At 39.0% G+C, this 16,650-nt stretch overlaps 1 protein-coding gene across 1 annotated transcript in view; it reads right to left on the minus strand.

Moving 5' to 3' along the window:
* Positions 1 to 16,650, minus strand: part of LOC145680725 (SCY1-like protein 2) — a 100,495-nt gene that overhangs the window by 39,108 nt on the left and 44,737 nt on the right. Inside the window, exons 7-9 of the mRNA XM_081751669.1 lie at positions 7,614 to 7,730; positions 4,486 to 4,628; positions 4,126 to 4,285 (exon numbers count right to left, since the gene is read on the minus strand). Of these exons, the coding sequence (XP_081607795.1) occupies positions 4,126 to 4,285; positions 4,486 to 4,628; positions 7,614 to 7,730 (420 nt within the window). The remainder of the gene's footprint in view (positions 1 to 4,125; positions 4,286 to 4,485; positions 4,629 to 7,613; positions 7,731 to 16,650) is intronic.

The raw sequence follows: 16,650 nt of genomic DNA on the forward strand, positions 1-16,650 counted from the left end.
CAGGGAAGTCGTTGCACAGAGCCTGATGTTGAACAATGTACAGTACAAACCCTTCTCGCTTGTCTAGTAGCTACTACCGCCTGCGCCTTTCGTTCGATTTCCAGTGGGACAGCACTCAAAATTTATTTCCACAATAATTCACTTCCATTAATCGTAAGTCTTCTTTAGCATAAATGGATATAATCGTAGGACGTTAAGTTAGAAAAAATCAATGGCTACTACATTCCAGAATTCATGTGGTCGGACAATGTTCTGGTAAAAGCGGAGGATATGATCTTGGCCTCTGAAACTTCCCTAATGTAGTTCTTACTGGTGAGACTGCCCTCGGTGCGTAGCAGCACACATCGCATGTAGTACCAAATGGAGCTCACACCATCTCATATGCTGTTCAGGAACTACGACGGCTAATTGCGCTGACCACGGTAGCATCTAAAATGTATGCGGCCATCACTGTAGAATTGAATGAAAAGGGACTCGCCCGCCTGCGAATGCCACTAATACACCAGTGACAGTTTCACCTGTCCATTTGAACCTTAGGTGTTTGTGGTTCTCGGTCAATGGAAGCCGACGAAAAGAAATGCATGATTCCAATCTAGCGTTCAGCACACACCCTCACACCGTCCACGCACAGAAATCCACAACATATATCGTGCTCCAGTGCCGAGTTACCACCACAGACGACGCATCACGGCAATATAGACGCCTCTGTCATTACTGTCTACACACACACACCTATCACCGTTATCAAAATATGCTCTGTACGCGCACCGCGTTACAAGAAGTCGCAGTCACGTAGCAAGATCATGAGGCACAATTTCAATGTAGCTTTCTGTTTCTATTGCTACCTTACTCATACGTTTCCTGTTCGCTTGTCCACGTTGCACTACCTGAGTGCCGCAAAAACCGCTCTCTCACGCTTCCCAAATAGCAGCGTATTTATTTCTTTACTTCCTGATTTAAGAGATTTTAACAAGAAATATTCATATTTGATCTTTTTTATCTGCTCTCGTCTAAGCATACTTTAGACACCCTTTCAACCTGTAAATCGTAGATCAATCGTATGAATAAAATTTACATACACATTGAAACCTCTAACGTATTAACTGCTATCAAAGCAAATAATTTACGTAATTTATATTTTTGTTACGTAATTTATACATCTTGCATTACAGCGCATTGTCCTAAGGCTATCATAAGTGATGAGAAACTAAATATGAACACATTATTCATTCAATATTCTTGTTTTAAAACGACACATGTTACTAATATCTTAAATACTACACAGTTTCAATTTCTACTGAGTGGAATACTTGCTACTTTTTATTTTATTTTTTTTAATATTAACAATAATAATGACAATAATTAATAATACATTAGTCTCCCATAACACACCTACTGAACCAAAGTTCTGTTGCAAATTTCCACACATATTCAACCTTCTAAGATACAGTCTGATGTCATTAAAGAAGCATGTAATTTTCACTTAGAGAGTATTCAATAACTTATCCAAGCGTTGTTTTTACTTCTTTTTTGTATTAGAAGGACGCATGTTAAGCAATATTAATTAAAAATAAAGAAAATAAGATTTTATTGCATACTTAAGGAGACCGTCTACGGTGAAAATTTTGATGATTATTTAAACTTTACCTTCTTTTTATAATATTCAATGTTAAAAAAAGAAAAAGTTAACGGCACTTTTAACAAAATATTTCTTGCTTGTAATTAGAAACCACTTTAATCCGCGTCCAGCAATACAAAACGCCGATCCAGAAACCATCCCTTCCGAGAAATACTAATAATATTAGTACATTATACGTATAAATGATGTAATTATATATAAGGTGTAACTTAATTAATGTAACAATCGTCGGGAGGTAATTCCTGACACTAAGATAAAGCCAAAAAAAAAAAAAAAAAATCCTATGAACATATAGTATATTGAAGATATTGGCAGAGTTAGCGGGGGCAGATGGAACAGAAAGTTCGAAGCTGTAGATATCCACATGCAGAGACACAAACGTATGTTTGTCTAGCACATCACTGAATATGTTCAAAGTGTCCGCTATGGACAGCAATGCATGGATTACAACGCCGGATCATGAATTGGCGAACACGTTCGACGATACCTGGGTTACGGTGAACAGTTGCACAGGCACAGGCGTTATGGATTCGCTGATCGAAGTCGTTGACAGGACTAGCATACACACTTTTCATGTGTCCCCCACAGATAAAAATCTAGTGGATACTCAACTCGTCCAGAGGCCGGACAGGCCAATGCACTGGACCGCCACGCCCGATCCAACATCTTGGGAAGTTATTCAGATATTAACATTGAAATGCGCGGGAGCCCCATCATGCACGTACCCATGTTGCAGCAAATCGCTAGAGCAACATTTCCCAGTAATTCGGGCAGTGTATGTATCCTGCAAAAAGGGCAAATACGTGCTCTATTCAGTCTTCGAGGTAGCATGTATGGGCCGATCAGTTGATCATGAACAATACCACACCATACACTGAGTTCAAATTCGTGCTGATGACAAGTGACAACCGTACGATGGGAATCTGCAACTGCCCACGTGTGTGTGTTATGCATGTTGACGATACTATCCCTTTCAAACATGGCATCGTCAGTGAACAGTACGGATGCCTGAAACAGCATGATGGTAGTGTCTGTTGAATGAACCACTGGCAGAATGCTTCACGTGGTTGGAAATCCGCTTCTGTCAGTCCTTGTACTCTCTGTAGGTGGTATGGGTATAAGGAATTTTCATGTAACGCACGCCACACAGTCATGTGGCTAACATACATTTCACGGCCAAGTTCCCTTGTACTCATACTTAGCTCATTGTCCACAACTTTTAACACACGTTTATCCGTAACAGGTGCCGACGGGGTCGACCAGCATCCACATGGGCAGGTAGGACGGTCCAGGTTTCACACATGCGCCGATAAATTGCTACGAACATCCTGCATGACGGTTGGCATCTGTTAGAAAAACGCTCCTGATAAGAGTCGTGCTGCTTCACGCCCACTGCCATCTGCACGACCGTACATGAATAGCAATGTCAGTCTGTTCGCGGTTTGAATAACGCACCACGTTTTACTCGAGCATTGTCCTCTCAGCACAGTGACTGCACTCCTGTACTGTAGCGTCTTGGGCACAAGCGCCAACCGTGTGTGTGTGAACCAAGGAACCACGTATCGAACACCAGCGTCACCTCTAGACTTTCTAGACCGCCATCTCTAAGCTTATTGGTTTTCGATATCTACCGCTTCGAACTTACTGTTCCCATAGTTTCGGCCTTTGCTAACTCTGTCACTATACCCAATATGTTACATATTCATAGGATCTTTATTGCTTATCTCGATGTCATGAATTACCTACGTTTGCTATATCAATTAAGTTACACTCTGTATAAGTTCAATACATTGCTTTGAGTTCAAAATACGAGAAATTAAAATATATATTCTTTATATTTGATACAATTGCTTGTTGGATCGTTTAGAGTTTATCATACCTTTTCAGCAACGAGAGAAATTTATTTATTTATTCACTAAGTTTCATATAGCACAAGGCCATTTGGCTGAAACTGAACATCAACATTGAAAACACAAATATAAAGAGAACAAAATAAATAAGTAAAAGAAAGTTCAGTTCTAAATTTACAATATTCCCTTCAGTTGATTTCTAAAGCTTTGTTCAGTAGTATGTTGAAATCTGTTGAAAATGTGTTGTAATTCTTTTACTAGTAAGGTAAAGTAAATCAGCTACACGACGTCGTTTTTCAGGGGTACATAAGTTCATTAAAGACATTAGTTCCTCTTTCGAGTGATCACGTAACTTATGAATTCTAAATCCAACTATGGCACACACACACACACACAAAAAAAAAAAAAAGTTTAAAACGGAGTCAATGTGAGATAGATTAGTAGGTACAGCCAGGTGAACAATATTCAATAATCGGGAAATAAATAGCAGCAATTGCTTTCACATGAATAAATTCCAAATCTCCACCACAGAAGGCGAGGAAGTTGAAAATTTGGTTACGAGGGAACTCTTACCAGGCCTCGTGAATATGAGTATACTTTTTTTATATTCCATTTCTTTTTAAATAGGATACTTACTTGTATTGGTTCTTGCATTTTCATGACTGGTTTCAAGTCTGATAATACGTGCTGACAGAATTCCTCTTTCGTACAGTTCTCGGCAATTAAAAGAACATTTGGTAAAACAAAGGGAACCATGGTTGGGTTAACAAACTCCTTTACTAAGCATGGTAATATCCTGGAAAAAAAAGTAACTTGATTGAAATCAATACGCAAATAACCCACCTAGAAAATTCGTTATCAAGTATGGTAATCGCTACATTAAGGTAAGAACTATACTGCCTCACTTTGATATACAAAACAAACACATATTTATGTCCTACAAATACACATATTTCACAAATGTTTTTCTTTCTCGAACACGCAAAATTAAATTACCTGTACAAAGCCACTCGATGAGGCATCTTTGGGATAATTTGAGGAAGACCTTTGTAGAACTGAGATTTCTGCAGATTATCCCATTGAAACAAAGAATCCAAATAGTTCAACGTCTTCACTCCAACATCCTCAAAAAATGAAATCTGTAGAAAAGTCGATATGGAAAGATGATTTTTCTTTTTTTGAAATGCAAGTATATTTTTATTTAGAACAAAAAATAAAAAATAGTAGAAAGAGCTGTAGGATCATATAAGTATAATGTAAAACAAGTTAGCAAGCACTTTCAAAGCACAAAACACAATGTAAGAGAGAAAACTTGCAGCTACTAATACTAATATACATATTTAAAAGTGTATGTATGTTGCAGTATAACTGTGGAGTTTCTGGACCAATTTTAATCAAACGTGATACACATTAGCTTGGAGTAATTTTAGCTAAGCTTGGTAAACCATTATTTACAATCGGGAAAAGAATACTATGGGGTAAGACCACCCTAGCACACCTACAAGGAGTGAAAGGATGATATATAATTGAAAGTGACTAATATTAGTGTCGAATTCACAGTTTTCGGGGTGCTGAGATGAATGCTGAAATTCCGATGCTGTTCAAGTTCAGCGCCATCAGCGCTCCTGAGGAGGGGGGAATAGTGTAAAAATAATCGAAAACGACCAATATTGTGTCGAAACCGTATTTCCCGGTTCTATGAGATGAATAGTTACAATCTCGATAGCGTTTAAGTCCAAGTTCCACCCCGATATGAGTGGTGGGCGAGAAGGAGTGAAAAATAAAATATCTTATTGATTGAGATTAGCGTTGAATCCATAGTTTCCGGGGTCGCTATGCTCTTAGGTGACAATCCCGATGACATTTAAGACCAAGTTCAGGTAAGAACAGTCATGTAAACTGGATTGGGAATTTACACGAGCAACGCCGAAGCAATTTTAATCAAACTTAGTAGAGATATGACTTAGAATCTGGGAGTAACATGTAACAAACTAATGGGTAGAAGTTGAAAGGGGTGACTTGTAAAAATAATCCAAAACGACCGATATTAATGTGTAATCCATAGTATTCGGAGTCGCTGAAATGAATAGTGGCAGTTCCAATGCCACTTAAGTCCAAGTTCAGCCCGTCGGCAGAGGGTCAGGGAGGAGGAGAAATGCAAGGAAAGGGTGAAAGATAAAATGTTAAAAATGACAGACTAAGAGTCGAATTTATAGTTTTCGGGGTCGCGAAAACAGCAGATCCGTTTGAAATGACTTTTGGAACATCATATCCACCTCAAGTTGGGTTTCTTAATCATGAATATGATTACAGAGTGTACTCTGTGGGAGTAGGTGAGTCTTAATTTATGCCAAAATTAGAGTAGCTTCTGTATTTTTTCATTGCACTTGCACTGAAATACGTATCCTAAGCGAAAGGGAATTCAAATATACTGCCGTAAACCAAAATTGCAACACCATGAAAGTGTTTTTTAATCTAAACCACATTTATTACACAGACAGTACACAGTAAGGGTATGAAATAATTACAACATGCGCTCCATATGTACAATGGTTTGGAAACCACACCTATATTATTACACTGCGACTGCCACACCACTACTGTGCGCAGCCTCCATGGACAACAGTGCAGGCACGGAGTCTTGCATGCATTCAATCATTGAGATGACGAATACAGTCTTGCGTTACATTCTGCCATGCCTGCTCGACTTAGTTGCGCAAATAAGCAACATTTGTAGGTGGACGTGGAAAGTTATCAGTTATTGACCCATGATGTCCCATACATATTACACAGGAGGTAAGTCTCGCGAGCTGCTGGCCAGGCACACCTTGCAGAGCATGTTCTGTTGCACGGGTAGTATGATGGCGGCCATTACCTTGCTGAAACAGCACATGACCCTCCCGTCGCGAGAAAGGCATTAGAACAGGTTCCGCCACATGTTGCACACAAGAGGCGCTTGTCAATATTCCATGCACAAACACTAAAGGCAAACGGGAGTTGTAGTTGATTGCACGCCACGCCATAACACCTAGAATGGGGGTCAAGTTGTTTTTCACAAACGCACTGTAGGAGCTGACGCTCTCCAGTCGACGTCACACTTGCAGTCTAACATTACTTGCATACAGGCAGAATCTGCTTTCATCACTGTACACAATGGAACATCATTCCGCCCTCCAGGTACTCCTTTGCTCACACCAGGCCAGCCATGTACGGCGATGATGTGGCAGCAGTGGTAGACGGGCAATTCATGTGTATGCCCGAAGTCCTGGCGCTAGCAATCAGTTCTTAATAGTGCGTGTGGACACTCCAGGAGCCACATTTGCTCGGATGTTGGAAGTGGCAGCTGTGCGGTCTACCAATGCTGCGCTCACCGCGCCCGCCCGCGCTAAAAGGTCATCCTGAACCTTCTCTGTGGATATGGAAGTTAGTTAATATCCACCGCTTCACACCCAGATGCATCACGGCCAACGTGATGGCCGATTCGACGAAAGGACCAACCAACATCTCGAAGGCCCACAATACGACCTCGTTCGAAGTCGGTCATTTGACTGAATGGAGCACGATTGTGTCGTCGTGGCATGTTGTTTTGCTTGTGTTTACTGTTTTGAGTCACATTAACTTATCTGCTTACCTTCTGTTTCTGCTAATTCACAACACAGAATCGACACAGATGGCGCCAATGTGAATCTGTGGCGCTGCCATCTGTTGGCCGAAACAGTTACAAAGTTAATCATCTACTCCACTACCACCATAGGACATAAGAGTGGAGGGACATCGATATCCCTAATGCATTACAGGTGTTGCAATTTTTTTCGGCAGTAAATTATCAAGAAATCTATTCTCCTCATGCGAAGAACGGGCATTTTAGCTAATGTTTATCTATATATTTAATATTAATATGATTAAATAAACTCAAACCTTTAAAAGACATTTCTTCAAGTGACTTACACCAACAACTTAATGTGAATATTCTGACTGTTAAAATGCTAGTTATGAAATCTATTTTACTAACTGCTGAGCTAAAAATACATCAAAACGTATTCTGCTTATATAGAGTAGTAACTAATGAAATTCATTTTTAAAGAAATTTATATTCTACGAAACCAATACAACTGAGTGCATACCTTCGTAAACTGATGTGCATCTGGTCTCAACTCTGGAGTCACATTCAACATCATTTTCACATATTCTCGTATGCCTTCTGTTACGCAATTCAGACTGCTCGGAGAAAGCTGCTTCAGCTGTTGATTATAATAAAAATCGAGAATTACTTAGTAATATTTACAACTACAGACCGGATGCATAGGCATTAAAAACCTGGAAAATAAGCAGGCAAATAGACACTTAAAATTTAAAAATAGGCACTAAAATGTAACTCGAAATAATGAAGATAAATACTCAATACAATTAAAAATAAATTCAAGTCATAGATAATGTTCAAAGAATATAGAAACATACCTGTTTCTTAATATCTTCTTTTACTGTATGTACGTATAAAAACGAAGCTTGACATATATTGTATGTATATTTGGTAAATACATTCTCTAAAGCACTTTATCACTACATATAACAGTCCAAATTTTATACACTTATCAATACACACAGCAATCCAACGTTTTACAGCACTTTATGAGTACACATAGCATTCCAAAGTTTTACGACATCTTATCATTACAAACAACACATATTTCTCGGAAGAATCAGAATCCTTTCTTGAAATAGTAAATGATATATAGTTTCCCCAATAAAGAATTATTTTGAAGAAAAATACATAGAATAGGCAACATTAAGCACTAAAACAATTATTTAGGCAGGAAGGGGCAAAATAAAATTGGCTTAAATTGAAACTATAACCCCCCATATAAACGTTAAAACGATATTTTTGATCATATCTTTAATATTAAAAACTAGGCATTTTGCCTAACATCCGGTCTCTATTTATAACAGTATGTGCATTCGGAAACAACGCCGACAATCTCTAGGAAACTATTCCTCACATGAAAACATGAAGAAAGAAAGAGGAAAGAAGGAAAATCCCAATTATGGGTGCACAAATGCCTCATTTCGGAGATACCGCCCGTCGAAACGGGTCTAGGTCAAAACCCCCACACTCAAGAAATGTCAAAACGCCCACACGATCGGTCATAACTCCCACACAAACGGACAAATCCCCCAAACGCACGAACGGTCAAAACCCCCACAGCCAAAACCCCCACACTCAAGAAATGTCAAAACGCCCACACGATCGGTCATAACTCCCACACAAATGGACAAATCTCCCAAACGCACGAACGGTCAAAACCCCCACACTCAAGAAATGTCAAAACGCCCACAAAATCGGTCAAAACCCCCACACAAATGGACAAAACTCCCTCACATAGCAACGGTCACAATCCCCACATAAATGGACAAAACCCCCACACAAATGGACAAAACTCCTACATGCAGAAATTGTCACAACTGCCACACAAATGGACAAAAACCCCCACACAATCGCACAAATCCCCCACACTCTGAAATTATCGTGATTGCACGTCTTTGTTGTGGCTCTTTACGACGCCCACTTTAGTGTTTCTGTCATTACAAAACAGTGCAAGAAGAATAGTTGCAACATCAGTTTAAGTGGAATAAAAATGTTATTAAAAAGTACAAGGGCAAGACATACAACCAGGATCATTTCAGAGTGTGGGAGATTTGACCGATTGTGTGGGGGTTTTGTCCATTTGTGTGGCAGTTGTGACAATTTCTGCATGTGGGAGTTTTGTCCATTTGTGTGGTGGTTTTGTCCATTTATGTGGGGTTTGTGACCGTTGCTATGTGTGGCTGTTTTGTCCATTTGTGTGGGAGTTATGATCGTTGGAGGTTATGACCGATTACCAGTGTGGGGGTTTTGGCTGTGGGGGTTATGACCGTTCGTGTATTTGGGAGATTTGTCCATTTGTGTGGGGGCTATGACCGATCGTGTGGGCGTTTTGACATTTCTTGAGTGTGTGGGTTATGACCGTTCGTGTGTTTGGGAGATTTGTCCATTTGTGTGCGGGTTATGACCGTTTGTGTGGGCGTTTTGACATTTCTTGAGTGTGGGTGTTTTGGCTGTGGGGGTTTTGACCGGTTCCCGTCGAAACATTAAAAGTGCAAGTAAACAAGAAGTCATAACACAAGAGAATTAAATATTGAATCAAGGTTGGGTAAAAATATTTATTAGAGTAGATTCATTTAATGTACGAGCAATGTCGCGCAAGACTGGAACAATGCATAGCAACAAAGAGAAATAAAAGGTACAGGCTGTCTCACTAAACTTTCTCACTGTATCACTTCACGCTACAGTTATTACTGAAACATTTATCTGAGAAATACGAAGAACGGGAAAGACGTTATCGGGAAACTTTGTTTGAAGAAAGCCCTTGTGGATACTTTCATAAGAAATAATTCACGCAACATTATTGGTTATTAATGAAATATAAAGAAAGTCGACTGAGTAGTTTTAGAGAAAAATGTCCGAAATGAAATTTACTTCCAAGAGTAAACTACTACTTATGATTTTTTTCAGGACAAATGAGTTGTCATTTTCTCAGATTAGTATAAAGATAACCAAGAAAGTTCTCTCGCTTTGTGTGGAGATCTATGTTCAATTAGTCCTCACACTGTGAGTTGAATGCGAATGGAGATAATGCAAAGGTCAGTTGTTGGTGTGGGTATATCCAACATACTACGTGTGTTTGGTGGACTGCTCGCAGCATCGTTTATCCGGAACTGCTACCAGCTGGTCAGAGCATCAAAGCAACTGTGTACTGTCAGAATTTGAGCCGTGTTCAAGAAAAACTCCAAACTTTGGAGCCAGCACTTCTGAATCGCAAAGAGGTCCTCCTGTTACAGGACAACGTTAAGCTCCGCGTGGCTAGGTTGACCCGAGACACCATTCTACGCCTTGGATTGGAAACACTATTGCATCCATCATACTCCCCGGATATTGCACCGCCCGATTATCACCTGTTCCATTCCTTCGACAATCACCTTAGAGGCCGCCAGTTCAAATCCCTAGTCGAGGTGCAACATGCACTTGATACCTTCTCTTCACGGCCCACTAAGTTCTACCGCGATGGAATCCATGGCCTTCCAGGACGTTGGCAGAAGGTCGTCGATGCTGATGGGTCTTCTTCTAGGTACCTGTTAGGTGACATATCGTTGTTCGAAGGTGGTGGATGAAAAAGCGACGGAACTTTTTTGGTTACCTTTATAATAAAATAAGAAAAGAAAATGTCGTTCTTGACAAAACTGTTACAAAAACTTTACCCTTAATTCTGAATTTACCAGAGAAGTGATTCATACCACAGCATAAGGTTGTTAATGAAATACTGATTTGTAAAATTTAAACAAAGGCGTTTGAGTCGTTCACGAGAAAATCGCGATTTTTCATTTCCACCTTCAGTCAACTACCCTTATTTTAGAGAATAGAAAGAAAATTTGAACCCTCTCCTCCCTACAAAATCTCATAAGAACTTTAAAATTTAATGGGCAAGGCAGATACGTTAAATAGTATGGTCTCTACGAAAGTAAAAATGTTTACATAGGACAAACGGATGGATGTACATTCAAAAACCACTTTTTCGGATATAGATACCATGAAACTTGCAAATCTGTAGAAATTTCGAATTATATATATATATATATATATATATATATATATATATATATATATATATATATTGTAAGGATCCCCACATTGTAATAGAAACACATGTTAATACAACACGTGTTATTGATTACAAACAATGAAGCAGACGAGAAATCAACACGGAAGACACCGGAGGAAGCCGAAAGGTGACGGACCTTACGAAAGGACCCGAAGAGGACAAATAAAAGCGCAACCACGGAGGGACCTGGCATCAGTCGACCAACTGATCAACTAACCATCACCTGCTCTGAGGTCGCATTGGACTAGGAGTACACCTTTCGTACACCCTATGTCGCACTGGACTAGGGGTCCCATCTTCAACTGAAACCTTGTGAGGCTGCTGTGAGCTGAGAGGGTGCATCTAATATATCTTTTAACATGCCTCATTTGACGAAATACTCGGGACATGTACACGAGGACCCGGACAGATTTTTCATGCTATTCGATCACATGGCAACCATGCAATCATGGTCATCAGCTAAGAAGAAGGAAATTTTACCGATATATCTGCAGGACACGGCATTAGATCTAGTATTACAACTTAAAAATCAAAATCAATTCGGGACGCTGTCTTATGAAACTTTAAAATCTAAATTAGTAGCACTAAGTAGGCCGAAGATTCCATCATATAAGGCGGAAAAGGAGTTATTCAAAGTCCAACAAGGAACAGATGAGTCTTTCGATTCAAATTTTTTGCGTATACTCCGAGCAATCAGGGAGCTATTACCGGATGCGTCAGAAGAGCAGAAGATCCATCATTTATCCTTGGGATTACAAAGGGATTTTCTTAACAAGATCGCGTTAGAAAGGTTTGCAAGAGTAGACGCCTTACAGACTAAATTGAACACCTTTGAAGCCGCCAGTGACCTTTTAAGAGAAAGAGAGCATGCAAAGCTATCACAAAACTGCACACGCTATATGGCCAAAATCCTATACATACCCCACAGAATATATCATATGTATTACCAATTGAACCAAAGATAATATATCCTATACAACAGTCATACCACCATACCTATTCTATACAGATGCAACCTGTCATGTAACCAATGCACAATTATGTACCTGCATCTCAACAATTTAATACATATCAACCGAATCCATCTATAACGACTTCTCAACCATCAGTACCTAATCCTCAAGAATACCAGAATACGAGTCAAGAACCGAAGACCGTTCCCCACCACGAGCAAAATCCTCCACAACATGACCTATCTACCTTGGCCAATAAAATGGCAGAATTGTCACTAGTAATAGCGCAAACGAGCTATAGAAACCAGCACGGATACAGGAAGAGGAATAACACAAATAACGGAAAGAAAAAAACAGGGATAAGTCCAGAACAGTCAGCAGGCCACATCCACGAAGGATTAAATTCTAGTATGCGCGATATGCCGGAACGCGCACGGTGAATCCATTTGTTATAAGCGTCCAAAACACGTGTAAGGCCGCACCTTGGCAAGGGGGCCGACAGCCACAAACATCCGAAACATGAAGACCAAAGAGAAACTAGCAAGCACAATGACATAATTTACGAAATTCCTGTGATAGAAAAGCAATCAAAATAATTGGTAGAAAGAAGAGGAAACGTCACTCTAAAAGACGAAAATAACAGGTAACATTCAACAATTAGAACCAAATCAGGAATTCAAAACGCAATAATTGATACGGGATGTTCGACTTCGGTCTGGCCGTCTGAATCCTTGCCCCCTGGATCAAATTTAATTCCATTTTAGACAATAGTAAAGGGAATTTCGGGAAAGAATATTTGTTTAAATCAAATAGCACTGATAAAATTTAAAACAGAACAAACAACGTTTACTCATTATTTTCGAATAATTAACAGGACAATGCTCATAATTATAGGAGTTGACTTTCTCAAACGTTCGCATTCCACCATCGACTTAAACAAGAATATAATTTCTTTCTTTAAATATCCACGGAAGCCTCAGCTACCAGCTGAAAACAAGGAAAATGCGCTGTCAGCTTTTACAACTCAGATAATAACGCAGCCAAAGCAAGACTGCTTATAAGTGACTAAGCAGATAATACTTCCTACACACACACACACACACACACACACACACACACACACACACACACACACGTTCATTCAAGTAGCAGGAAAGAAAAAAATAGCTGATGCGGGAGTTTTGTATATATATCATTGCTTCCTGGAATACTCGAGAAACATAGATTAAATGCTCTCGACCAGAATATAGAGGCAAGCAAAATGACAATTTTAATATCAAATCCTAATAGTAGCAGCGTCACTATAAAGAGGAATACCCCAGTGGCGGTTCTAGACGAAAGGCACGAAATCTTTTAACGCCCTAGAAGAACCAAATTTTCTAGAAAAAGCATACCAGTTTAAGACAAAAGAAGAAACTGAAGAAGGCTTAAAATACACAGAAAAACTTTTCAATACAGAGCTCCTTGACGTTAACCCCAATTTAGACAACAAGCAAAAACAAGCAGTTTATGAATTATTATTCAAGTACAGGGATGTTTTTACGTATGCCCCTGACGACATCGGATATTTTAGTGGATATGTTCATAAAATTAGGATTTCTAACTCTGCTGTATTTCACGACCGTTCCCCACCAATTCCATTACATATCAGGGACCAGATAGACAAACAGATTCAAGAACTTATCAAGGCAAAAATAATTAAACCCACAGATAACAATGAATTTTGTTCTCCACTTCTAGTGCTCCGGAAACATAACACACAAGAATTTAGGATAGTTCTTAATTTGCACAAGTGTAACAGCTATACCAAGTATTTATCAGTCTCATTTCAATCGAGAGAAGATGTTCTAAACTCTATAAAGGGGAAAACCTTTATAACAAGCATTGATCTTTCTAGTTTGTATTTCCAAATTTTGCTGCATCCTAAGAGTCAAAAATATATGACCTTCGAGCTCAATCATAACAGAAAGTCGTACGAATTTTTGAGGTGCACAATGGGACATAAAACAAGTTCACAATCCCTGTCTATCGTAACGAGGATGATTTTGGAAGGGCTACCCGATAAGATTACAAGTTTTTCAGATGATATAATTTCCAGCACTTACAGCTTTCCACAGCAGTTGCAGGATTTAGAATTACTATTTAAGAAGCTTAGAAAATACGATTTTCGAGCATCTCCCAAGAAGGCACATAGGTTACCAAGAGCTTAACGTGTTAGGACATCTCGTTAGTGAAGAATCCATTAAAATATCTCCAAAGATAGCCAGGAAAATACGAAATTTCAAAAAGCCAACTACAAAGCAGATTCGCAAACATTTTATCAGGTTATGTTTACATCTTACAAGGAACCCTAGGTATCTATCAGAGCCCGATTTTCATGAAACTTTGTATATAGAGAGAGTACCTCGGGAAACTCGCACAGCCAAAATTGTAGCTGCAGAGTCCAAGACGTTGGGACACTACGACCCGAGAAAAATCAAAAGTGGAACGTCAGTACATTAAGGACATGGTGACAAAATGCACGTTTTTGTTTAAAAGTAATCACTGTAGCAACACGAAATGAGCATACATCGATACGAGATGGTCGATATAATCTGTTAAAAGTTACAAAAAGAATATCTGCCATCTTGAAAGAGGCCATGTTGAAACTGGTGCGATTGGTGTAAATGAGAAGAGGATCATCCGAGGCATTAATTTGAACGTAAATAGCCACAAAAACCTGTTGGTGAAGTCTGTGGTGGGATTACATAATTCCTGTGCTTTTGGTAGAGTGGTTTAAGTACAAGATGAGCAAAGTGTATCTTATGACACTCAAAGATTTCACAATAAAACCGAGCCTTTTCAGCAATTAGTAACCTCTAAATGGACAGAGGAACATGATGTTCTTTTCGAACAATTGAAAGAAGACATACTAAAAGCTTCTTCACTCGCTCATTTTGACGACTCTAGAAATTCGCGTATATAGCGACAGTAGTCAAATACAAATAGCTGGAATACTCGCTTGCTATGACCCAAAAACTGACAAGGAGAAGCTAGTTGCTTATTGTTCTCGAAGACTGACGAAAAGTGAACAGAAAGCTAGTATTTGATAAAAAGAATTATACGCGCTCATATATACCTTGCGGAAATTTCGCTACTAAATAGAAAATTCAATCTTTACGTAGACGCAAAATGCATAGCAACGATGAACACAACCTGATAAAGTCAGGAAAAATACCAGATACAAACTATTCTTAGCTGATTATGATTTCAATATACAGTATTTACCTGGGTCCAAATATCCAGCGGATATAATTAGTAGGCTTGAACAAACACAAGATATCAAGGAAAAAGAAAAAAACGAAAATAGCGAAGAAAAAGGCGAAGACTATCATGCATTTAGATTAAATAGTCTTCAAGTCAATACTTTAGAAGTAGAAAATAACAACCTTCTACCAAACATCGCAAGAAAGTAACGTAAGGACATTTCTGTCTTAGAGGGTAAGGAACCTGACAAAATCTCCACAGTTAGATCAACAAGGTTTTTTTGTCTCAAAAACGGCCTATTATACAGGAAACAAAATCATCCTGATTATGGTTTATTATATCTTCTATGCATACCCAAATCGTTAGCCAACTTGTGGTTCACAACCTTCCACCGCTAAGCATTCAACCCTCATTTTGGTTTCTCAAAGTCCTATAAAACCGCCGTAAAGAAATTTTATATGCCGCATCTCAAAAACTATCTTGCTCACAATACGTACGTGTCAAGACTGTTAACGTCTAAAGAATCTACGAGAAAAGAAATAGGCCGAACTACTACATCACGCTGTAGGAGATATAGCAACAATATGGGCATATGATGAACTGGGGCCATTCCCAAGCAAAGAGGGACGAAATAAATACATATTAGCAGCCACAGAATTAGCTGCATGTTATGTTATTGCAAAGACAGTGGACGTAATAAATGCTGAAAATATAGAGAATTTTTTGGAATACGACATCATTCTAAAATTCGGAGCATTTACAACGCTGTATTGGGACCAACATCCAGTACATGGAGCGGCTCGTTTGCAACACTTAGCGCAGATGTACGATTTCACCTATAAATACTCACCAGCATATAATCATGCTTCGATAGGATTAGTAGAGCAAACCAACAAAATTATGCAAAATAGTCTCAATTTTTTTTGTACAAGAACACCATATGGATTGGGAGAAATGGCTACCGCACGTTATCTTTGGTATTAATACTTATATACAAGGTGGGACAAAATATTCAGCAAGTTTCTTATTATTTGGATATGAACCTAGGATCCCGACAGAATGTACGCTCGAATCTAAACAACACATACAAGTTGACAGAGATAAATTTGCAGCCATCAGGAAGAAAGTGCAAACTAACCTGGAACAGGCGTATCTTAAACAAAAGAAGTTCTATGACAAACGTTATAAACAGACATCTTATAATCCAGGGGACCTTGTTTTAGTATATTACCCTACAAGGAAGATCAGTTTACTTGAGCACTTTACCA

The sequence above is a fragment of the Thermobia domestica genome, chromosome 3, assembly GCF_964235325.1.
Source record: "Thermobia domestica chromosome 3, izTheDome1.hap1.1, whole genome shotgun sequence".
NCBI classification, from domain to species: Eukaryota; Metazoa; Arthropoda; class Insecta; order Zygentoma; family Lepismatidae; genus Thermobia; species Thermobia domestica.